Here is a 25,683-nt window from a genome sequence, read left to right on the forward strand (position 1 = left end):
CGGCCGCGCCGGAAGTGTGGGCGCCTGCGGCCCGGCCCCTTCCGGCCAGACAGAGGCCGGCCCCGCCCGTCTGCGTCGGAACGGGGGTGGGGCGGGCGGAAGTGCACGAAAGGAGGCGGGGCCTGGCGCGACGGGCTGGCTGCCGCTGCGCTCACGCGGCCTGGCGTCGTGTGTCTTCCGTTGCGGGAGCGCAGCGCGACGACCCCCCTTGTGTCCGGGAAGACGTGCGTCCCCCCCCCCCCCCAAACGAAGCCTCCCTCGGGACAAGCCACGTGTTTCGCGGAGTCTCCTCACCTGTGAGTTGGTTGTGTGCTTCGACCGCCTAAACGCTCAATCTGAGAGGACTCGGCCTCTCTAACCGAGCAGGCTGTGAAGGGCCCGAGTATTACTCACTCGGAACACATTTATTGTGTGTGTCCGTATCACAACGTACGGAATAGATTTAAAAAGAAAAAATTAAAAAAAAAAAAAAACACTTTGACGGTGCTCAAGTTCGAGGAATTCGGTTTTCTGATTCCACGTGAGAAACGAGCAGAGAGGCGGAGGCTTTCAGTCAGGTCGGTAAGAACCAGGTGTTACTCCCCTTAAGGGTTAACACCTTCTGAGGCAGAGAAAGCTCCTCTGAGGAAATGGCCCGAATTTATTGAATTTATTGCTCCGTGGGCAGAGCAGAGGCAAAGGGAACTGCGGGCTTCCCCGCTGGGGGTGTCACTCGCTGCTCCACGTCGGTGCCTCCTCAGAAGGTGGAACCAGCCCCGAAGGAGGGAGGGAGCTCCCGGCCTAACACCCACTCCTCCCTCAGACGGAGTCAGAAGCACAGACTAGAAACGAATTCTACGACTTTTTTTGCCTCCCCCACCCCACTCCCCATATTTATTTTATTTTCCCGTGGTCACTAGCAGTAAGTCTATAAAATGAGACTTCAGTTCATTCATTTATTCGAAGAACCAATTACAGTTGACCTTTGAACAACCGCAGGTGGTAGGGAGTGCCCCCCCTTCTCCCCCCCACACTAGAAACTCTGAAAAGGACTTTTAACCACCCCCCCTCAGAACTTTACTAATCCCCTACTGTTGACCAGAAGCGTTTCTAATAATATAAACAGGCAACACATACGTTTGTTATAGCAACATTATATATTGTATTCTTTTACAATAAGGTAACATAGGGAAAGAGAAAACGTTAAAAAAATCATAAGAAAATACATCTGCCTTACTGTACTATGTTTATCAAGAAACACTTAGCATAAGTGAGCCTGTAGCAGTGCCAAGTGGTGGTGGTCAAGGATCAGTTCTAGTTGGGAACAGAGCATGTAGCAGACATTGGCAGCAACCTCCAAGGCACACCATCCCTACCTTCAGGGAGTTTGGGGTCAAATAGGACACAGATGCTGAACAGTTGTAAGGGGACTGATTACTCTGAGAAAGGAAGTACAGGACGATATGGGGACATATAAACAGAGGCCTAATTAATTATATGGGGAAAGGGACAAGCCCAGATCCAGCACTTGCCCTCCCAATTTATCTGTAGTGTTCTGGTTTCATTCTGAACTAATCCAGGTTGGCGGGGTGGACAGAGAACAAACAGAAGAGGTAATGGCATCATCCAAATCCCTTTGCACTCTTAAGCAAGGCAGAGGCAAGGAAGTAGAACACACCAAGAGTGTGTGTGATACAGCCAGCAAAGGAGATAACACTCCAAGGAAGAAACCGCACCTGGTATCTAATCTATCCACGAGAACCAGAGAAGGAACACTGAGGGAGACCAGTGGACAGCCCGGCATGCACACTTCCAGCATTTTTTGTGTTTTTTTTTAGGTTTTTGCTGTTGTTGTTTAAGATTTATTTATTATTAGGGAGTGTGCAAGCAGTGTGGAGAAGGGGTGGCAGAGGAAGAGGGAGACCGAGAATCTCAAGCAGCTCCCCACTGAGTATGAAGCCAGATGTGGGGCTCAATCTCATGACCCTGAGATCATGACCTGAACCAAAATCAAGAATCCAACACTTAACCAACAGAGCAACAGAGCCACCCAGGGGCTCCTCTCCCAGCATTCTGAAGATGATTAAAAGAAAAAAAAAAACCATTGGAAGAAACGGCTCTCTAATGAAGACTACATAAAACCACTCATCCATTCCTCTGGATCTTTGTAAACTTTTCATTAGAGTCACATACTACAAGTGTGTGAGCCTTCTTGGCCCTTAAGAACACAATCTTCAACACTTTGCCAGCTCAAATTATCTGGGCCCCCATCAAGAAGGAGAGCCTGGCTATTAGCCTCTCCCATCATAAGGGAGAAGGACTACCCAGATCTAGCAGTTGCCCTCCCAACTTACCTATAGTGAGTTCTTTTTAACTTTGAGCTTTGCAGTTACAGAGTGAGCAGACACCAAATGAATCCTTCACGTTACTCACTCAAAATGACCAAAGAATATAAAGTTTTGGGACAACTGGGTGGCTCAGAGGTTGAACGCCTGCCCTCTGCCCAGGGCATGATCCTGGAGTCCTGGGATCGAGTCCCACATCGGGCTCCCTTCATGGATCCTGCTTCTCCCTCTGCCTGTGTCTCTGCCTCTCTGTGTCTCTCATGAATAAATAAAATCTTAAAAAAAAAAAAAAGAATATAAAGTTTCTATATCTTGCATGTTTCCTGGTCTCTACAAGCCCAACTTCTGCCCCCAGCTGAGCACCTGGCATTTAGCCAGATTTCTCCTGGTCATATTTTAGTAACAGCAGATCCCACTACGTCCCTTAGAGACCCTAAAACCACAGTTTACACATTCTAAATAAGTCCCATTGTCGACTGTAACTGAATTGAGCTTATGGTTTTTGAAGCTAGCCTCAGTGTTCAGCTAATTCAACTTCAGTAGCAAGTAGCGGATGGCCCAGTTCAAGGGTAGCACACTAGACATGGGTTTTCTTACAACGGCCTGGCACCGATCGGCATCAGTATTCAAAAGGATTAGGGGCCTGCAACTAGAGATTAACATCTTGTTTTCCGTTTAGGTCATGGAGTTTAAATTCTACTCTTTTTTAAGGTTGGGAATGGGGCAGAAAGGTCAGACACTGAGCAAAAGTTAATAGATAAGACCAGTCTGTGACAGCTGTAGCTGCAATGTTCTACAACCAATCATCACCTGAGTAGTTCATACCCAGCTACCTCCACAAGAAGGGAGAAGCATTCACTCTTGTAAAAAAAAAAAAAAAAAATCCAAATGATAGTAGCACTGGAAAAATTCCCAAACAAGAAGGAATTTACCCCTTTTTTAGTGAGGAGTTTGTCCTGCATACCTCGCTCACTCCCAGGTCTTCCTCAAGGAAGAAAAAGAAAGAGCTCTATCCTCTCTGAAAGGTACCACTGAGTTACATACTCTGATCTACCACATGCACAGTGTTATTTGAGTGGTGGCAAGGGAAACAACTGACAACCAACTCTGCAGAATCCCTGGGCCTTCTGTTGACAGATTGCCTTTAGGAGCTCAGTTTATGAGCTTTTCCTCCACAGACCAGGTGACTTTCAGACTTTGGCACCTATTTCTATTTAGATATCAAGCTTGGTTCCTAAGCAACCAGCCAGCTCTCCTCCCTCTCACTTACCCGGTCAGGGAGCCAGCTTACTATACTAGCAGAACAGGTCAAACGGAGATCAATGTTGGACAAATCAGCGCTTGAGGGAACTTTAATGAAAGCAAGAAAAAAAATGTGGTGCAAGAACAATGCAGAAGGGTTCTGTTCCAGGCAGTTTTGCCTTGTACAAGTAGAATGAAGTCATCAGGTCAGAGTTTTAACTGGCATTATTTCAGGCATTGTTCCAACCCCTTCATTTTACAATAATGAATCTGAAGCCTAGAGGTTAAATGATTTGGTGGTTCAAGGTCACACCACTGAAGCAGAGCTGCAGCTAGAATGCTGGTGTCTGAAGTCCCAGGCCAAATCTCCTTCTACTATTTTACACTAACATTGGGAGGTTTAAAAAAGAAAGGGGGAATATGAAGGGTGATTTTTCCATAAATTAAATCAACTTCAAAAGCCAGATATGTGGAGAATTGGAGACCACTAACATTGTTAGAAAGAAGAGGTTTTGAAGCTGGTTAAATCTGAATAATAAAAAATATATGTACAATATTGTAAAAAAGATGGCATTCATGATTACTGGGCTGGCAGAGCAGAGGGTAGTTGCATGCTGGGGGTGGGCTGCATGGGCTGCCAGCTTTCTTGGGTTTGGAGGATGCGGTACAGCTGCTTCAGTTGAGCAACGATGTTATCTTTGATATCTGGAGTTGAGATCTGCAGGCGGACACTGCCACTGTCAAAGGACCGTGTAAAATCACCAGAAAACATCTCGTAGATCATCCGAGCTACCACTGGAATGACCTGTTCAGGACACAGCACACAGGTATCCACTGAAGAAAAGGTATTTTTAGAGAGCAGAGGGGACTCAAGATTATAGAAAGGGTTAGTGAGGCCCTGGGGAAGCCCCCAACTCTTATGTCTTGATACAGGGTATGCCTTTATCTGTCTGGACCATCTTGCCAAGGTTCACTCTAGACCTTGGTTCAAATGAAGGCAAAGACCCTATATCTTTCATCACATCACATGCCTAAATAAACAGCTGCTTATTTAGTAAGACTTTTACCCACATTTCATCTATTGACTATCTTTTTTTACAATCCATAGACCAAACCCAAGTGGTCTTGCTGCCACTTACTAAAATAAGGTTACATACTTAAAAGTAACTCAAAAGGTTTTTCTAAAAGAGCTGGAAAGGATCCTATCCTGTTAGGTTTCAGCAAGACTCTAATGTCAGTAAGAGAATGCAAGATAAGTTCTTCACTAAACCTAGCATCTACTATGAGGACCCTGTGTGCTCCAGCCTGATCCTACTTTGATAGGACCTACTTGGTTCTTAAAATAAACAAAGCTTGAGTCTGCTACTCTATCTGGTGGGATTAAAATGCACATCGGCTGATGGATCTTTGCTCAGCACAACCCTAGTCCTAGAGGCTGACGCATTCGTAAAAAGGCTAAGAGTTGTTGACACATCCTCATATCCTCACCTGAACCAAGATGAGTTTCCTTTCCAGGGGTTTCCCATCTGGCCATTCTTCCCCAAAGCATAAGTAGATCTCAAATGGTGGCTGCTTCTCTATCTGTCCTTTCTGGTGGGCAATGAGATCTGTAGAAGGTGGAAGAGCAAATTTGGTGTACTGGAGCCATTCCATATCCACTCAGTAAATACCATCTTTTATGGTGTCCAGTGTGGTGGCCACTAGCCACATGTGGTTATTACATTTAAATTAATTAAAATTAAATAGTTTCTTCATCATATGAGTCACATTTATTTATGTGCTCACTAGCTCCATGTGGGCTGTTGTGGACAACACAAATAGAGAACGTTTTTATCATTTCAGAGGGTTCTATTGGACATCACTAAACTAGACCTGGGGTTCAAATGATATTGTGAAATCTATATCTCAGTGTTCTCCCTAAATTTGTCTGTTTGAATTTGCCACTCCGATATTTCCCAAATGAGAAGAGTATATGTTTTGCCGATTATGATGAATTCAGCTTCCAAAGTTAAGGTGGCATTAGTGGCATTTGGCAGTAATGACAAGGCTGTCTCCCTCTTCTGTCACTAAAAGAGTCACAACCAACCTAAAAATAGCTTCCAAGTACATAGCTTTAGAGTGGAATGCCCTTCTTTGTTACCCAGGCCTCTTTCATTTTTCAGAACTAAGGTTCTGTTCTACCTTCACTTCCTCCAGGAGTTTTTTTTTTTTTTTTTATTATTAAGATCTTTGCAGAGCCAGGAAAGTGGGTAGGGAAGGTGGAAAACCTACTTCTAGGGAGAAGTTCCCAGACCCCAACCTTCTGAAAAAAGACTTACCACTAAGGAATGTTTCCAGACAAAATAGTTTGACCTTCTTTTGCCTCTCAATCAGGTTGGGGGCAACAAGTGATGGGGCACATGGCCCAGACCAGTACACCTTGCACTGGCACAGCCTGATGGCATAAATTGCATGACCGCTGACCTCCAGGATCAGTCCTCTGTCCATGACATCTAGCAGCTTACTGGTGAACAGCTTCTGCTTCTCATTGGTGATATGCTCTGGCCCTGGGAACTTGACCTGTTCCAGGCTGACAGGACCAAAGAGCTCTTCTTGGTCAGGCATGGGACCCAGGTCGCCATAGAAGAGCCGGCAGCCCTGGGGGTTGCTCACAGTCATGGTTTGCCCGTATTCCTTCCCACGGTACTGAAACTTGATGTCCAGGTCAGTCACTGCAAAGTGAGAGAGGACAGTGAGAATCCTGCTCTAATGCTCTGCCTGTCTATCCCTGAGACTCATGCAAGTCCATCAAGATCAAGCCACTTTTCAGCTAGCATTCAGGAAGGTCACTACCGTAGTTATTCTTCCTACAACAAAGGAAGACCTCAGCCTATCCCTGGAATACTCACTCAAAAGACTGCCTTAAAAGCAGACAGTTCAAGGTCCACATATACTGTCTGTTTAATCATTACACCCTAAGTGCTAGAATTTCTTCAAGCAAACTTCTGGGTCCAGTCCCTCATTTACACTGACCAAGTCTTCACATCAGTAGGCATTAGAAGGACCCAAAAACTAAGGTATCTGGTTTGGGTCTCATTTTTAAAGAAACCAGAAGAATAAGGAAAAATACCAAGCCATCTTGTCTTTTATGAAAATTACACACACAGCACACACTGTGGATCTGTTCTAATAATTTACCATAAAAGGACACAGTTCACGGCAAAGTAAATTTTCACCCATCAGGTCTCAATTGAACCCTGTAAGACGATCAAAGCTATTAGCCTCTTGGACAAAATACTAGCCCTCACATCCCCATCCTATCCCCACTACCACCATGTATAGTGTGAAAGGGAGATGAGACAGTGACATTGATTCTTCATTGAGATCAATTTGTGTTCAATTTAGAAAGATTTTTCTCCCTTCCAAAATCCCCTCAAAATCCAAGACTTTTCTTGATCAAATCCATGGCCATTAATCTTCCTATCCCACAACTGGCCTTGTGCCCAGATCCCCTAGCCAAACTGATTAATCTAGGCTTTACACCCACCTAAGAGGTGAGTAACCTAGAGCTACAACCAGTCAGCATCACCTTGGGCAAGCAGACGTGAACTAATGTTTCTTCACTTCTTCCCTGATGATTCATTGGTCAACCAGGAACCAGACACAGAGGCTGCCTATAGGACAGGTAGCTAGTCTATACATGGCAAAGAAATAGAAGCAGCAGGTGGGGCAGGGAAGGGACTAGAATAGGAGTTGAAGACCTAGCTAGAAAGATAAAGTCTCACTTACTTGGGAGAGAGCTGATCCACAGCTCTGGAGAGCTATAAAAGGGCTGTATAGGTGTCTGGGGTACATCTATTTCCAGAGGTTCAGTTTTGGGCCACACTGCTTCAGGGCTGCAGTTACCCACACTGGCTGGTGCCATGGGAGAACCTAGAACAGAAGGATGTGGGTGAGCGGGCAGGGGCACCACGCATGTACATCACCTGGATTGGGGCTCTAAAACCCAACAAAGTCAATAGATAAGAGCCAAACACTGGACTATGACTCATTGTGGCAGCCCATCAGTGATCCCCACAACTAACACACACACGCACAATAAGAAATACAGTTCCCCTGCTTCTACTTCCTAATCATATTAGTTCTCCCATAAAACCTGCATTTGCTTAAGATTATCAGACATGTGAGTTTTTTCTGGGGTTAAATGAGAATGAACATGAATGAAAGGCTCCCTGTTGCAGATTGTGACTCCAGCAATCAAACAGAAATTGGTTGTCTTCTTTAAAATGAACTTAATTGGGACGCCTGGGTGGCTCAGCAATTGATCGTCTGCCTTCGGCCAAGAGCATGTTCCTGGGGTCCCTGGATCGAGTCCCACGTTGGGCTCCCTGCATGGAACCTGCTTCTCCCTCTGCCTGTGTTTCTGCCTCTCTCTCTCTCTCTCTCTCTCTCTCGAATAAATAAGTAAAATCTTAAAATAAATAAAATAAAATAAAATAAACTTAATTGAATTAGCTGATTAGCTTTGAGAGTATAGAAATTCCATTAAAAACAAATACTTTTACATGCACAAAACATCTGGAAGGATACCCAAAAATCTGAAAAGATCAGTTTCCTCCAGGGAAACTGAACGGGGTTCAGAGACAGAAAGGAAGGAAAACCTTGCAATTATTACCTTTTTGTACCATTATGAATTTTAAACCATGTAAAACCAATATTTATTCAAAAGTATCTGATGAAAGCTTTTAAGAAAGAAAATGAAATACCCATCCTATTTTCCTGCTATTCTCAAAGTTGGCTTACTCCAAAGTCTACAGATTTCTCCTCCTAGCCTCACTTCTTAGGCATCTATTCTTCAACAATTCTTCTTCTGCCCCAACAGCTCTGAAATCATAGAAGTTAATGTTTCTTTGACCCTTTGTGCAGAAGTCTGGTTAAATCTATGTACCTAGTTTACTTTTTTGTTTTTATTTTTTATTTTCAAAGATTTACTTATTATTTGAGAGAGAGAGAAAGAAAAAGCAAGTGCACAAATGAGGGGGGAGGGGCAAAGGGAAGGGAGGGGAGAGAGAAAGAGAGAGAACACGAATCTCAAGCAGATTCTCCACTGAGCCGGGAGCCCAACTTGGGGTTTTATCCCAGGACCCTGAGAAAGAGTTGGATGCCCAACTGACTGAGCCCTCCTACTTTTTTAAGATGTCCCACATCTTCCCAAAAATTATCCAAAGCAACCCATAACATAAGGCCATACAACATTAGCTTTAGTATAATATGAACAGAAACAGGAAATCATGATCCTCAAAATAGGTTGCATCTTTTAAGGGGTGAAAATAACAGAACGAGTCAGCCAAAGATTTGGGAAAGGATCTCATATTTCCAGATATCCAACTCAAAATCACTAAGTGGGAATATAGCATGTGGCAATATTGACCTGAAAGAGCTCAATGATCTTTTTCTTTACTCATCACTTGGTTGTAAAGACATAAATGGCAGGTTAAGTGAAGGAGGGCAAGAGGACAGGTAATAAGAGTCATTTCCTGATTCTCAAAGGTAAGGGAATCATCTAGAGTAGGTACTCCAAAATCCCAAAGGAATCATCTTGATAAATTTTCTAAGTGGCACAAGTGTCTCATTTGACCCATAGCAGCCAGATGGAACTAAAAAGGCAGTGACAAGCTTCTCAACTAATGCATGGCATTAGACTAGGAGCATTTCAGTGGACAGTTCAAGTGAAGATGCTGAAGAGCACTTCACCCTATGTTTGAGCATCCTCAGAATGTGTAATGGAAGAATCAGTGCCTGTTCTGTCACAGTGACCTTCCAACCTCTCCACTCATTTTTCCTGAGATGCTGAATTCAAAAAGTCCATAAAAGCAGCAAAACATCTCTTGCAGATAAATTCTATCAAAGCTTAGTATTAAGAGCTGTAGAAACTACAAGTTCCCCATAATATAGCCTTAGCAGAGTAGACCCTGCTAAGAAAGTGACACAAAATTTATAACAAGGGAAATAGTGGACAAGTTTGCCTATTAACCATCAAAATTATATCTGCACTTGGCCTCAAGGAAATCAGTGAAATTTATGACAACTGATGTATTTGTATGTGGGATTGAGAATTAATTTAAATGTTTAATTTCTCTGAATTATCTGTAAGATTCAGAAGATTTTCTCTATGCCTGGAAGTTGCCCATTGGGATAATTGGACCAGCAGAGTTCCCTTGTCTATGACCTCTACTTGCTAATAGACCAGCAGCTTGACCATAGGGCATGGTCACTGCTCCCCATGCAGTGGGGCCTGAGAGGTCAGCAGTACAAAGTCAAAGCCTGTTCCACCCCCTTCATTCTTCTGTACCACATACCATCTCCCACTCACCATTGATGTTCAGGAAGGGGAAGGTGTCCTGGATGGGAACATGGTGTTGTGACTGATCGAGCTCATCTTCTTCATCTTCTTCATCTACATCATTATCCTTCTCATCCCAAGGAGCAGATCCAGTGGATCCTAACCAAGAAACAGACACATAAGCCCACAGGTGAGCCCCTGGGGTTGCACGGTCATCCTTGCAGCTGATCTTAGTACAGACACTCCCTGGGGTTCAATGTGTACCCTCAATGCCCTAACCAAAAGGAGTGGGCACCAAAGGTGTATTAACCTCTGGCTCTAACTCCTCCTACTGAGCTCTAATGTCTCTATGTAGGAGTTGCAGACCCTATCCCTTTCCCTAGAAATCTCTTAATTCCTACTGTAAACCTCTTGCTACATGTTAGCATCCCTTTTAAGGACTCAAGGATGCCAACTTCTCCACTTTGTAAGTATAATGTGAGGACGGACCCTTCCCTCTTGGCAGGGCCTCACTAGATTCATTGGAGGACAAGTCTTAATTATCTAGCTCTTGGTATTTGCTAAGCGTTGGGTAAATAGGAGGATCAGGTGGTATTCTCTTAGAGAAAGTATCCTACAAATTAAATAATCACTCATCCAACATTTTCAGAGAGAACTTAATAGCTTTTAAATGTCATGTCAATTGAGTCTTACAATAGTCTTTCAAGTAGGCAGGAAAGATGAGAGCCCAGATTTTGCCATTGAAGAAACTGAGGCTTAAAGTTCAAATGACTTGCTTCAATGTCCCACAAGGACCAAAGTGATAAGAGCAAGGTTCAGAACTCAAACCTTCTAAGTTTTAGTTCCTCCATCTTTAAAACTACTTGACCTCTCCTCTCAGTGTTGAGTCCCACAGGAAGCTATTCCTGCAGTAGGATTCTATACTCCCTCTACTTTCTCATGCTTTAAGCAGTCAGGCTAGTTAGTAACTATTCCCTTAAGTGAACGAGACTTTGCTGACTTTACATCTTTTGTTCTCTGGGTCCTTCTTAGGAGAAGAGTTTCTTGCTTTTACCAATCTTAAACTTTGTAAGCAATTTTCAAGTCAATTCTCTCTTTAAGAGTCCAACCCAAAACAGGGCTTACTGTCTACCTGTCCCCCCAGCAGTTGGGGCCTCACCTGGGTTAATGATCGACCCCTGAGGCTGGGGGATGTCACACACTTGATATATCTTCACTGGGTTCATGGGTACTTCCTTGGTGCCATCGTACATCAGGTTGAATTCCCTGCTCTTGTTGAGAGCACAGCGAAGCTGGGCCTTCCATTTAGCTGGGTCAGGATCATCCACCCCTTCCTGGTACTTCCCTGTCTCCACAGCCCACGCCTGAGGAACAGGAAACTGCAGTGAATGCCTGTTGTTGCCCAGAAACACTACCATGTGTGCTCATCCTCTCATACACAGACACACATGCAATGTAGACCCCTGCCTGACTGCCCCGCCATCTGAACCCAACTTACAAAGCCTGCAGGAAGAAACACCACCCTCAGGACCAGGCCAGACAGGGCCTGAGGGAAATTAAGCCATATGCAAACAGAATCTTTTGAAAGGAGGAGCCTTATCTCAACTGTCAGTGCCAGCACCACCTGTCAAGAGTGGCTATAATAAGGGTTGAAAATAAAGAAAAGTCTGGAAAAAATACAGTTCACCCTTGAACAATACAGAGGTCAGAATACCAACCCCTGCACTATCAAAAATCCATATATATAATTTTTGACTTTCTAAAACTTAACTATCTTACTGGTAACAGTAGTTTAACATGTATTTTGTATATTATATACTATCTTCTTACAATAAAGTAAACTAGAGAAAAGAAAATACTATTAAGAGAATCATAAGAGAAAATATAATTTACGGTACTGTATTTATTTAAAAAAAAAAATCACAGAAGTAGACCAGTGCAGGGGCACCTGGCTGGCTCAGTCAGAAGCCTGCAGCTCTTGAGCTCCAGGTTGCAAGTTCGGGCCCCACGATGGGTGTAGAGATTACTTAAACAAATAAACTTAAAAATAAATAAGTGGACCCGCACAGTTCCAACCCATGCTGTTCAAGCATCCACTGTATACACTAAAATGCTAATGGTAACTTTGGATAGCAGGATTTCAGGTAATTGGAGGGTGGGGGGCATATTTGACATTAATTACTTATATAATAAGACAAGGGGAGATGGCATGTGATATGAAGAGTTTGGCCGTGCTGTACCCTCCCTCTACATTCTTCAATCTGATGGATAAGTAATTGTAGAAAACAAGTGTAGAAAAATAATAGCCTGTAGGAGGGCAGGAAGCATACCCTGGGAGTTCAGCTAAAGGCGGAGGGCCTCATTCAGCTAGTCCCATGTCCAAGTCAACCCACACCCCCTTCCCTTCCCTAGTTCCTCAAAGTCCCACTTCACTGGAAGTACTTTGCTGCAAACACCAGGGCCCAGTGGCATGAGCTAAAGCCACTCTGGCTCCTCCTCTCTGGTTTTTAGTTTCCAGGTCTAAAGGTATGTAGGTTTCTGCTCCCAGGATATCCACGCCCCCCCGACTGCTAACATATTCTCAGATCTCTATGCTTTTTTCAGGACATTATGTTCCGATGCAGAAAAGGGAGATGTCATTAGCAGAGTACTCAAAATCAGGAAACACACCCCAACTTGTTCAAGCGAACAGAGCATGTTGTCCAGTCCCAACCCCTTGCCTCTGCTTCTGACCTCAAGCTGAAATGGAAAATTTCTGCCCCATCTGTTGAGCTCGCTGATCTCCCTCAGTCCCTATCCCCCAGAGCCTGACGGATCATGAGGAAGTTTCTGCCAATACAAATTTAAATCCTTCTCTTCTGGTTCAGGCTCACTTCTTACCATCACCTCAAGACGGGGGCAGCTGCATTTGTTTTGCAGTAGAGAACGAAGAGGTCTGACAAAGTGGTGCTGCCTGATGTGGCTGTGCAGCCACCGTTCCATCCAGCTCCCTACAGGGGATTGCATCTTCACTGGTCTGCAGTATCTGAGAAGCACATCTCCAGTAGCACCTGGTGGTACCTGACTGCTACCTCACCACATTTCCCTTCCGTTTATCTGATCCCCTGTGCCCACTCCCACTCTGGCCCCACCCAGTTGGCTTGGGCTATGCTGACTTTGGCACAGGTCTACATATTTCTGTGGCTCCCTAAACCCCTGTCCCTCCATGGAGAACAGCCAGACTAACCCAGAACCACAACCCTGGCTTCTTGCTCGTAACACAGTCATTCCCCCTCAGGGCCCACTCAAGATGGTGCAGAGGGCCCAAGGCTGATGCAGCAGGGGGAGGTATCCACCACATGGCAATCAGTGTGATTTATAAACATGACTTATTTAAACCCATTCTGAGTCTTGCTTCTGACACTCAGGTCACTGTGCAGGTCCCTACTCCTCTTCCAGAAATGGTAATTCACTAGTCCCTCCCCAAACATTATTTCACTCAATTCTCACAACAATCCTGTGAGGCAGGTAAGACTGGTTTCATCCCCATTTTACTGAAGGGGAAGCTAAAGCCCAAAGAGATTATGTGACTTGCTCAAGACCATATATGCAACTGATAGTAGTAGGATTTGAAACCAGGTCCTCCAACTCCCAGTCAGAATGGGGTAGCAGATAGGCTTGGGTTCAAATCCTGACCACACCCCTTACTGGCTGTGTGATTTTGGCAAGTTATTTAGCTTCTCAGAGGCTCAGCCTCTGCATCTACAACATGAGAGTAATACCTCTCCTACCGAGTTGCCGATAATTAGATCATGGACACGGGATACAGAGCAGGCACTTAAATGCAGGCACTAGCATTTAATGCTAGTGTCCCCCTGCTCCCCTCCCGCCCCCAGATATCCTGCCCAAGGCCTGTCAGAGCTTGGGATCTGTGAAAGCACCCTCACTCTTCTCCTGACTTCCAAGGCCCTCTCTTAGCATTCCACAAACAGAGATACAGATATAAATAAAACAAGTTTCCTGCAGTCACCTTTTTCTCAAGCCCTATGCACACAGATCACTCTCGTGAGCGGGGCTTTCAGGAACCAGCCTCTTCCCCCATGGCCTGCCACCCTCAACCACCAACAGCAAATCCATTTTCAGACCAAGGCCACAACCAGAGGCCAGCTGACCCCGGGCAGGCCCATGCCCCTCTCAATGCCAACTTCAGTAATTGAGTCTGGCTTACAGATGTTTTCCTTATCATTTTCATATAATTGTTTTAAAATTAAAAGCACTCATTTACTTTCTTCCTAAATGATCTCAGGCCAATATTTCTTCTACCTCTTGCATCTATACCTGATATAAGTGAGTTGGGTGGAAAATATCTCTATGATGGCTTGCCTCCTCTGAGGAGTGAGCCCACCTCTTCCGATCCAAGCTCAGCAAGAACCTGGGGCATCAATCTGGGTAGGGACTGGATTTCACTTCTAGCTTCCAGCTTATAGGGGGAAGAAAAGACTAAATTTACTACCTCATGTCTTGGGGATGCAGAAACTAAAGCGACTCATAAGATGGAAGGCTGACCAGCACCGAGAAGTTGGTCTGAAGCAGAAACACAGGGTCCTGAGTTACAAACCACATAACATCTCTCCCCATAACCAGCTTCTCAACTACTTCTTAGGCCAAGCTTTAGCTTCACTAAATTTTGTAAAATGCCATATGATTCAATCTTGTTTTCAGCTAAACAAAACAATTCTCACATCAGAGCTATTTTTTATATAAGAAAACATACTTGTAGAATAAAAACTTGTACTAAATCACCTTTAATTTATAAGCAGAAGTCATGGATGGAGCAAGGTATTTTAATATCAAAAGAAAAACATTCAGAGGGCCCTCTACACCCAATCTACAGGTTATGTTAGGAGCCTGCTAACACTCAGTAGTTCTGTCCTGGTCTGGAGAGTCATTCCCAGGCCCAAGCACCTCTCTTCATAGCAAGAGCCCTGAGTGAATGAAGAGTGAGAGTCATCTGCTGACCCCTGGGAACTTTTGGAACAACCACATCAATACAATCACTTCCAGTTTAGTCAACTGCACCTGGATCTTTTGGGATGTGAGTTGAGTACCTTCAACCAATACGAAAGAATAAACAGCCTCAAACATTACAGACATGCCCCAGCAAGAGAAATTACTATGCCTAAGTTTGGGCACCCCCTTCATAAACATTCTGATGCATCAGCATTTTGGATGTAGTGTATTCCTCGTGCCAAAATAGAAAACAGAACAACAAAAAAAATCCCAGAAAGTTCTGACAGAACTGGAAAGCATCGCAAGTCAGATTGGTGGAAGAAGTGCTTTACCTTGAAAATGGTATTTTCTTCCTCTTGTTGGGGGCTATGCCGGGTGGCATGTTTCCAGGGAATCTGGAAGCGTTTGGAGTCCCTGTGTAGCCAGATGAGCCCAGGGTACAGGCCACTATCCACCTGGGCCACCAGCCAGGGCTTCAGCCGAACTCTGCGGGGGTGGAGGGCCATGATCTGGGTGGGGGAGGGTAAAGAGTGGGGAGAGAGCAGGAGAATTAGGCCAGCCTCTGGGAACTTTTCCCAGCCACTGTTCCCGTATGATAGAACTACAGTTTCATTAGATTACAGCAAAGAAACTAAATATGGGAATAAACTGTGCCAGGTGGGGAAGAAAAGAAAAGAGGTTAAAAGGTTCTTTTGATTCTCATTCCAAAGCCATTTATACTTCATGTTCTAGCCAAATCAGACTTATCATGTAAGTAGATCACATTTCTTCTATTTAAATCCTGAAGCAGAAAAATAAAAAAGATGATGTCATTCCCGCTGGAGCACAGGCTTCCTGAAAAACCAAGGACTTTGGAAGAGAAGTGAAATTGCTCTTTTCAATCTCAGGAGAAGGGAGAAAAAATGTTATGGAAACAGCAAAGATAGGGGCAAGAATTTGAAGCGTACTCTCTTTTTAGACAACGAAAGGCGAATGGGAATATTTTAGTAAGAAATGACACAATCGTGGTGAGAGAGAAGTAGGCAAGGGGTGGGTCCTGGTTCCAAAGTCCTCACTTACAGAGATGAACAGGCAGTGTATCCACGGGGATCCGGAGAGCGGGGCCTCAAGTCAGCTTTCCTTTCTCTGGGCCAGCCAAAGACTCTGTACCAAGAAAAGGGGGTCTGAGTTGGTTATCCACAGGACAATCCAGTGGCTGGGAGAAGACTTGGGAACATAGAGGACAAAGGCTCTGAGGACTCTTCCTTGCACCTGAGTCTGGAAAAGTTCAGGAGCCCTAGAATAATCAAATGCTACAGCTCCTAACCCTGGACTGCTAAATACAATCACATGGCAAGTTCTGCTCTCTGCTCAGCCTCCTCCACCTGGGTCTGTTTATCTCCCCCACCGAGGCTAAAGTGAACCCATTGGCTGCAGGAGCCGGCCTGGGTAAAGTCTGCAATTGATTCTCATAAAAATACCCGGGCATAGCAGATAACATTCGGCAACAGCCAGCACTCACAGCAGCAGACAAAGGCCTGCCCAGATTGGGTGCCTTGAGGAAAAACTGGGCACTACAGAACTATTTGCTTTGGATGTTGTGTTTAGGTTTTTTTGGTGTTCTCATTTTGCTTTACCTAAGGTGAGGCCAGCAAAATCGCATTCACTCAACAAATAACGTGTTCTTCGGCCACTGTGTGTCCAGCACTAATGTCGCTTAGAAAGCACACTAATGTCGCTTAGAAAGCACATCAGACTCTGAAGAAATCCATACTGGAACTGCTCGAGCCCCACAGTGGCCCAAGGAAAGGAAGGTAAATAAGTCACCTTCCCACCCAGGAAGATCCCCACCTGGATCACAGTTCAGAAACCAAACCAGTTGAGTCAGCTGAAGGCTCCCACTCAGAGGAGCTTAGCTGAGGGGGTGGCTCCTAATACCACTTCCTTCCTTCCCCTGCCAGACTCCCAACAAACAGGGAAAACCCAAACCCAACTCGGCTTCTGGCACTTTAAGAGCAAGGCAGGACCTGCTCTCACCTGAGCCTTCTGACCCAATTAACCAGGCTTGCAACTGAAACCTTCCCCCTGGGAGCCCAGCTCACAGTGGGCAGGTAAGGTTGGTATGCAGTATTCAGCTGTCCCCCCAAACCCAACCCCCATGTTCTTGGCCTCGTTTAGGTTGTTTTGTAGGGCAGCAAGTCAAGCCATCAGTCAAACTGAGGAAAACATTTACCTTATAAGGAGGAGAGAAATGCATATCCTCCCAAGGGCAAGTTCTACCTTTAAGTCCTATCCTACTGGAAAGGGGATAGAGCAGGGGAAGGACGAATAGGACATCAGGTAGCACATTGGTCCACCTCACGAGGGACTTTTGAGAATTTCTATTGCAGCACCGGTAAGTCCCATGTCTCTGCTTGTCAGACATGTGAAATCCACTTCTTGACGGACCACAGGCTTTGAAGAAAAGGGCTTATCCTCTTTAATCGACAGCTCATCAAGAAAAAATTAAAGCAACCGGGTCAACAGAGGGAACCGCACATAGTGTTAGGGAAGGAGAAGCAGCCACCCGGAGAGATTGATTGTTAAGATCTAGAGTCCTGGGTTCTCAGCATTCTCTCAAGATGGCACTACACCTGAGCAGCCTCACCCCAGCCTGCCTTGCTCCAAGCCCTACCTCCATCGCTGCTAACCCTCTCCACCTTCTCAAAGTCGCCGAGATCTCCCCCACTTGCCACCACGAGGACTCTAAAAACTGGCAGAGAGGGAATAGTTGGAAGCAACCAAAATAACAGAGGAAGATGGCTTAATTACATACTCACAGGCTGCACTACTAAGGAGCCATTAACGGGGTGTCTGAAGAATTTTTATTGGGTTTGGGGAAATATTTACAACATGAGGTTAAGGGAGAAAATACAGCATACAATATTGACTGTATAGTAGTATCTCCATCTTGTAAGGTAACATGCACTTGTGTACATATGGCACATACACACAGTTAAAAAAAGGAAAAGAAATAATATACCAAAGTAACAAGACATTCATAATGGTTACTTGTGATAGGATTATGGCTGAACTTTATACTTGTCTATATATACTTTCCTATATAATCCACATTTTCCTACAATGATGTTTCAATTTACAATAAAATGAAACAAAAACTACAAGTTGTATTTCTTTTTAAAAATTTTATTTATTTGAGAAAAAGTGAGAACAAGCAGGAAGAGGGGCAGAGGGTGAAGGAGAAGTAGACTCCCCTCTGAGCAGGGAGCAAAGCAGGGAGCACCAATAAACAAGGGGCCCGATCCCAGAATCCTGGGATCCTGACCTGAGCCGAACGAAGGTAGATGCTAAACCAACTGAGTCACCCAGTCGCCCCTACAAGTAGTATTTTTTTTAACTACAGGAAGCTAAGACATTTCTCGGCCATATAAAAGATATGTATAGATTTAGATAGATATAGATAGGTTTAAAAGATGATGCCCCTCAGCTGCTAAGACCTTGATACCAACAATCCTTCATAACTACATGGACTTTACAGGTTTTTTTTTTTTTTAAGATTTTTTTTTATTTATCCATAAGAGACACAGGCAGAGGGAGAAACAGGCTCCGTGCAGGGAGCCTGATGTGGGACTCGATCCCGGACCCCAGGATCATGCTCTGGGCCAAAGGCAGACGCCCAACTGCTGAGCCACCCAGGCGTTCCAACTTTACAGTTTTTATATGCACTTTTATTTAACGTGTTTGATTTCATCCTCATGATCTGGAAGTAGTACTCTTATCATCCCTATTTTTATAGCTGGTTAATTAAGACACAGAAAAGCGCTTCATCTGGGGCCTGGACCCAACACTCCTGAGTCAGAGTGTGCTGTACTGAATCCTGCCACTGTAGCCTGCCTTCCAAGTCCCTCCTTCTACACACTAAGAGAGTAAACCAAAATATTAACAAGATGCCAGCGGCATGAAGAGCCAAGAAGTGGCTAGGGAGGAGGCTGCAAGACACCCACCCCCAAACACACCTAAATCAGAGTTCTCTTTCTAAACATGCTCATCACCCAAATCTCAATGCCCACAGAACTAGGCTAGCTGAACTCGGCCCTGATATCTCTAGCGGCCATCACAGTGAAATTCAAGGCCTGTGTCTCCAACAGGTACTTACCCAGCCAAAGAACAAAGATGCTAACCCATCCACTTCCCTCACACCAGGCCTTGAGCAGGGATACTTTCAACCTCCCCACGGCACTAACTGTTCTCTCTCACACCCACTCCAGGGAGCAGGGCCTTTATAAAAACCTCCACTGCCACCTCTGCGGCCCCTGCCCAGACTCCTTTCCAGGGCACCACTACCTCAAAGTCGAGATTCGAGATTGGGCTGCCAATGGTTCAGCTCAGAGTAAAACGCCCTTGCCAGGTAGTCCTGCTTTTCCCTTTCCACTGAGGGAACTGAAGACCATCTTCCAAGTTCCCCCACCTTTCCTCCATTTAGTTTAGCCCTGCTTGGAGGTGAATTCCAAGTCTCTAGCCATAATTCCCATGCCCTTCCTCCCTGCTGGATTGAAGTTGGGGGCTGGTGAGAGGGAGCCACAAGGTATTGGGTGCTGCTGTCATGCGTTACGCACACACCTCAAACTAATCTAGTCTCCTGGGTCAGCACCAGCCTTCACCAACTCCTACACAAGCACCTTCTCCCTCCCTCTCCCTTCTCCGGGCTTCCATTTTTGACATCCCCTAGGAAAGCAGGGTTGGGACAGAGATGACCTCCTTACTGCAAAGCAGGCTCCCTGTAAAGAGTGGCACCCGGGGCCTCCTTTCCAGTCGGGCCTAGGAGACTTTCCCCATTTTTCCACACCCACCCTCCATCCCCTTCAGGCAAGAGGGCCTCACCCCCAGAGCAACCACACCCAGGGCCACTCTCCCCAGCGCCAAGCTTGGCTACTTGGAAATCCAAGGGTGTCTCCCAGGCCCAAGGCAGGAGCCTGATTGCACTAAACAAACTCAAGGGGAAAAAAAAACTAAACTAAACTAAACAAAACTGGCTAAAGCTCCTGGCCGCCCCTACCCCCCATTTCTCCAACACCCACCAGGACTAAGGGCCTGCAGGCCTGGGAAATTCCCTCTTTGGGACACAGGGGCCAGCGGCCCAGCAAGACCGGAGGAGGGGAGGCGCCGGAGCTCCGTCCCAGCGTAGGGGTACGGGTAGGGGCGGAGAGCAGCGCACTCCGGGAGGGCAGGGAGGGAAAGGGGGTAGAGAACGAAGTGTGGGGTCGGGGGAGGGGGGCGCGCGGCCACTTCGGGGCTAGCACCGCCCCAGAGCTCCCTAAAGCCAGGCGACAGCCACCCCACCCCAGGGGTTCTCCCCAAACAGGCTGTCCCCAAAGCAAGGTTCCTAACCCCAAACTCGGCGGGCGGGTGTGTCCCCAACCGCCCCCACCCCCCACCCCCACTTCCGAAGCTAGAGTCCAGAAGTTAGCGTCCTCACCTCTTCTCGATCCGGCTACCTCCGAACCCCGTCCCCAGCTACGATCACCCGGCGCCACCGCTGTCCTCGAGCGGCCGGGGAAGCAACAGCCGGCCCCGCGCAGCCCGCGACTCCGAGCGCCGCTCCCCCGCCCGCCCCGGCGCTTACCTGCCCGGCCCAGGTGCGCCGAGCGCACGTCAGCGCCTCGCCCTGGGACGCCGCCGCCCCCTCCGCCGCCCGGCCCCGCCCCCCAGGTGCGGCCCCGCCCCCTCGCGGCGAGGATTGGCGGGTCGCGGGACAGGGGATACTCCGCGTTCCTGGCGGTGCTGGGGGCTGCTGGGGGTGCTGGGCCCTCGCCACCCCGCTCTGGGGCTCTTAACCCCCGGCCGAGAGAATTCCCCGACTCGGTCTGGACCTCGTTGTGCCTCCGGGCTCGCGGTCTTGGACCCTGGAAGCGACTGGGAAGTCAGATCCGAAGCCCAAAGGGTGCCTCCCCTTTCCTCATGCCCCATAGTCACCCTGCAGTGTGGAGACAGTTAACCTACAAATCAGGGTTTAGAGTAGGGCTGGCCCTGCTACTACCTGTGGGCCTGTAAGCAAGTGAGTGGAATCTAGAACACGGACTCAGGACACCTGGTCCCCTTTGGGGGGCCGAGGGGGAGGGGAAGCCCTATGGCTTCCAGGGCAGGAATTCCGCCTTTATTCTGCTTCTTACCCAAGTGTGAGTTACTTGGCTTCTTGGCCTCACTTTTCTCCTATTCAATGAGAATAATATTTCCTACCTTTTCCAATCGTTATCCGGTAATGATTAAAAGCATGGCCTCTGGAGCTAACTGTTGGGATCCAAACCCCAGCTCCCTCAGTTACTACATACAGACTTGGGAAAGTTTCAAAACTCTCTGGGCCTCAGGGTCCTATCTGTGCAATGCGGTAAATAATAGTACCCACCTCAAAGGGGTGTTGTTGGAGTTCAGTAATTTGCCTCATACAAAGTATTTGGAGCAGTATTTTGGCACTTACTGACAGATATATAAATACTTGAAATTTTTGTATAAGGCTAGAAAAAGCATGTAGACAGTGCCTCACAGAATAAGGTGACATTTCCTGTTATTACCTGAAATTCAAGGCCTGTATGTCTCCTGTTTGATGAGAGTTCCCTCTCCTTTCCCCACTACAGTGAACCCCAGTCCTTGTAGAGTACACGCTCACAGTGAGCTGTGTCCCAGCACATGAGACCCTGAAGCACTGAGCTGTCACAGGTAGGAAGGGGCATAGGCAGGGCAGGGTACTGAGGTTTGGGGGTTGAGAGCAAAGACTGAGAGACCATGAAAGAGTGGTGTTATGGTTGAGTTGTGTCCTCTCTCAGTTCAGATATTGAAATCCCACAGCCCCCAATGCCTCAGAATGTGACCCTCCTTGGACATTGAGTCTTTACAGAGGTGATTCAGTTAAAATGAGGTCATTAGGGTGGGCCTTAATCAATGATGACTGGTGTCCTTATTGAAAAAGGGAAATTTGGACACAGAGGCAGACAGACACAGAAGGAAGATGATGTGAAGAAATGCAGGGAGAAGATGACCATCTACAAGCCAGGGAGAGAGGCCTGGAACAGACCCTTCCTTCAGAGCCCTCAGAAGGATCCAACCTTAGTGACACCTTGATTTTGGACTTCCAGCCTACAGAACTGTGAGACAAGGTATTTCTGTTGCTTAAGCTACCCAGACCGTGGTAGTTTCACCAGCCCACCTGGAAGTGCAGGTGTGTTGGAGAACTCCAGATTGGAATCATGTGAACTTGATTCTTAGTGCCAGTTCAGTTAGGGACATAACCAGCAGAGCCTGGGAAGATAGCAAGTCCCCAAGAGCCTGATTTAGCCAGCTTCTAGCTGGTGATCGCTCTTCCCTTCATGAGGGGAAGGACTATCTCATCAATGCAGCCCGCTCTTTACTGCTGATGAGTTCAAGCAGCGTCTCCCATTTGGCCCAGGGCTTGGCTCTTGAGACCAAGCAAACAGTCCACTGCAGGTGTGTGTGAGGGGTGGGGGGAAGACCACCAGGAAAGCATCATTTCAAGGGAGCCAAAAGCCCTATGTCATACAAGCATGAGCCCACACACAGGCATTCACTTGTGCATTGGCAGAAATCCCCCAACTACCGTGATTTCTTAAAGATTTTCTTTAGAAGACATGTTAGAATCAGAAAATTCAAGCTGGGAGGACCCTTCTAGTCCTCTAGTCTGAGGGTAAAACTGGCTTAGAGATGTTTGCTTGACCCACACAGTATTTTAAACACCAGGAGATTTCACATAAACATGCATATTTTCAGCATCTCTTGAAGGGTCAAATGCTCTGGACAGCCTGGCTCAGCAGTTGCGTCTGACAACAGAGGCTCATTTAGACGGAATCCACATGTTAAAGCCAGGACTTTATTGGGCTTTATCTCACCCTATTGGATTCACTCATTTACTGTAATTGCCTGATCTGTAGGCATATGAGTTTGCAACTTCTAATCCAAATTCCCCCCTTTCATAGATGAGAAATCTGAGGTCCAAGGAGATCAAGTGATTTGCTCTAGATCAGCTAGCAAATTAGGCACAAGGCCAAGCCTAGAACTTCCAAACCCAGGATCCTTTCCACTTGGACCCTGCTCAGCAACCCAACCAGAGTCTATTCTCACTGGTGCTATATTGGTTGTTATTTTTTTTAATCACCCATGTTTCTATAGGCACTGTTGCTACTATGGTAAACAAAATATAGTCCCAACTCTGCAGTCACTCTACTACAAGAATCAGTGAAAGGGGATGAAGCAGGAGGAATTAGGACAGAGATCAGAAAGAGCTTCTGGGCTCCTCAAATGATGAGACCTGGAAATGGGTCACCCTGAAGTCTTCTATGCTTGAGATACGCCTCATCTGCTTGGTCTGGGGAATAAGAACACCTTGTGAATCCCCTCCAAAGGCTCCGGCGGAATCAGTTCTATGTTCTCAAAAGAGTGCTCTTAAGATTCAGAGATTCCCCAATGTGACTTGGGCCTGTGATGTTCTCATTGTTTTGCCTTCCATCCCCATTCAGGGAAGGCATTGCTGACTCACTCGTGAGTCTGAGTTTCAGGCAGTGTGATGTCGGTTTCAACACAGGGGCACTGAATCTGGGAATTCCTCTTTCCTGCTCCTGCTCCCAGGCAGCTCTTACTTGGTGAGGACGGGTCTCTTTAACCACTACAATATCAAACATATGACAATAAAGTAATATGACCCAAATCCCACTCATCTTGGCGAGCAGAGGGCGTAGGAACTGGGACTGCTCCCACAGATTCAGTACAGTGGAGAACTTCGTGTCCTTGGTGTCAGTAATAGCACTAGACTGAGCTACTTGTCAGTGGGGCTGTTGAAGAGGGAGGTGAAGACATCAAGCTGAAAGATTCAATTCTGCACTCTCTTGGAGGAACTCAGACCCCATCCAGCTTTCTAGAAGGCATTTGGGAGCCCCATCACGCCTACCCCAAATCCTACCCTGACTTAGATCTGGTTCCACGCAAGTGTTTCGAGGTACTGGGGCTACAGATTAGCCTAACACACTACCTAAACTGCAGCCTGAGTTGTTACCCTGCCTCTGTCCCCTTACCCTCTACAGAAGCACCCCAGAGTGTGATCCTAACTAGAGGCTTATTGAGATTTCTACAGTGGAAGCTACAGCAGAAATAAATTGATAAATTATTCTCACTTTCCAGCCCAGGCAATGAAACTGACTTCAGTTTGGGGTTTTAGGTGAACTCCCCTCTAATGTGTTCAGAATTATTAGTTTCTGATTCTCTTTTTATAAGTGTTCTCAAAGAAGCAGCTTTCTTCATCCCAAACTTGGGTCTACGGGGAGGAGGAGTGTGTGTGTGTGGGGGAAATAATGCCCAGTAAATCACTTGGAAGGAAGCTGTCTCCCTGGGGTCCTGCCATCATTCTCCCTCCCCTTCAGTGCAAATCTGAGAGTCCACTTCCACCTGCCCTGGCAAAAAAAAAAAAAAAAAAAAAAAAAAAAGCTGTTGGCCCTGCAGACAAAAGGGCCAAATAAGAAACCACCTTGAGTGTGAAGATTCACAGTCCTGATTTCAAATATGCTGCCCTGTCAGGACAGAGCAGTGTCCCGATTTCGACTCCGTGGTCAGCACCAAACAACACATCCTGTGATTATATGTTGTGTCTGATGAGATTGTGGATATGAAGGCTTTCTGCAATTGATCAAGTGTGGATGAGAGGGATCATCACCGCGGTTATCTGCTCTTTGTTCTCTCATGTAAATCATTCCCTGGCCTCAGTCAAGTCCTTGAGGGCAACTAGGCACAGGCCAGACAGGCATTCTTGTGACCCAGTAGCTCCTAGAACAGGTCAGTCTCAGGGTAAGCTACGTGAGCACTGGACATGTGTTGACTTCAGAAAAAGGAGTTATCTGGGGATACAGAGTCTTATGGAGAACAATGTGGTAAGAAATTGGACTTCTGTCCAATAAAACTGATTGACCAAGTGTATTTCATCTCTTTTCTCTCCTCCGGCCATTCTAGTACAACCACAAGGTTAAGAGAGGACAAAAAGCATGGGAGGGAGGATAAGAAGGGATGAAAGATTCCAACAGAAATATTAGGAGATGAAATATTATTTCAACAAAAATAGGGAGCGGGGACAGCTGATGTTTTGGTTATAGAGCTTTCAGTACGATTTGATTTTTAAAGCAGATAAACATAATATTTAAGAAAGATTTTATCATCATGTATTTTCAAAGGCAAAAGAAAAAGCACGTAGGAGTCAGGAGGCCTGAGTGTCAGACCTTTCTTTGGCATTCAGTGACTGCCAAGCTCATTGCTGCTAATATCCCTCATTGGAAGGAGCTAAGCAAATTCCGCAATCACCTTCTAGTTCTAACGATTCCTAGTTCAGTGATTAAATTTTAGAGGCAGCACTGATGGCCTCAGAAAACCAACCTAGGCTTTGGAGTTAGCCAAAACTTGTTTCAAATGTCACTTCTCTCAATTTCTAGTTATATGAACTCCTTGGACCTCAGCTTACTCACCTCCTACATGAGGATACTATTTCACAGGATTGACAAGAAGAGCAAATTGAACAAATAAAACAATAGGTCTCTGCGAATGTTATTTTTCTCCACCATCTGTAGGCAAGGATCTGGCACAGTTCTGGGCACCGGGCATTTGCTTCATAGAAACCTGGAGAATTCAGCAATGAGCTGCTATATATTTATTCTTGAGGCAGGGAGGCTATGAAGCACTTCCTTCCTGTTCATTGGATTAGGGGCCAGGTCCAAGTGTGGATCTCAGAGCCTAGTGAGTAATTCCTCTGAGGAGATGTAGCTAGCAAAAGGGCAGACTAGG

At 46.1% G+C, this 25,683-nt stretch overlaps 1 protein-coding gene across 2 annotated transcripts; it reads right to left on the reverse strand.

Moving 5' to 3' along the window:
• Positions 1–1,117: 1,117 nt before the first annotated feature.
• On the reverse strand, positions 1,118–20,535 carry IRF6 (interferon regulatory factor 6). 2 transcript variants are annotated; one of them, XM_038542049.1, is made up of 9 exons: positions 20,480–20,535; positions 15,937–16,020; positions 15,210–15,386; positions 11,048–11,252; positions 9,919–10,047; positions 7,335–7,478; positions 5,885–6,277; positions 5,055–5,173; positions 1,118–4,371 (listed from the first exon to the last, which is right to left on the reverse strand). In XM_038542049.1, the coding sequence occupies exons 3-9, from the start codon at positions 15,381–15,383 to the stop codon at positions 4,147–4,149; spliced, it is 1,389 nt and encodes a 462-aa protein (XP_038397977.1). In that variant the 5' UTR covers positions 15,384–15,386; positions 15,937–16,020; positions 20,480–20,535; the 3' UTR covers positions 1,118–4,146. The 2 variants fall into 2 exon arrangements, with proteins under 2 accessions (XP_038397977.1, XP_038397976.1); XM_038542048.1 differs by lacking the exon at positions 20,480–20,535 and adding an exon at positions 20,333–20,473.
• Positions 20,536–25,683: the final 5,148 nt, after the last annotated feature.

This window comes from Canis lupus, chromosome 7 (assembly GCF_011100685.1).
Source record: "Canis lupus familiaris isolate Mischka breed German Shepherd chromosome 7, alternate assembly UU_Cfam_GSD_1.0, whole genome shotgun sequence".
Classification (NCBI taxonomy): domain Eukaryota; kingdom Metazoa; phylum Chordata; class Mammalia; order Carnivora; family Canidae; genus Canis; species Canis lupus.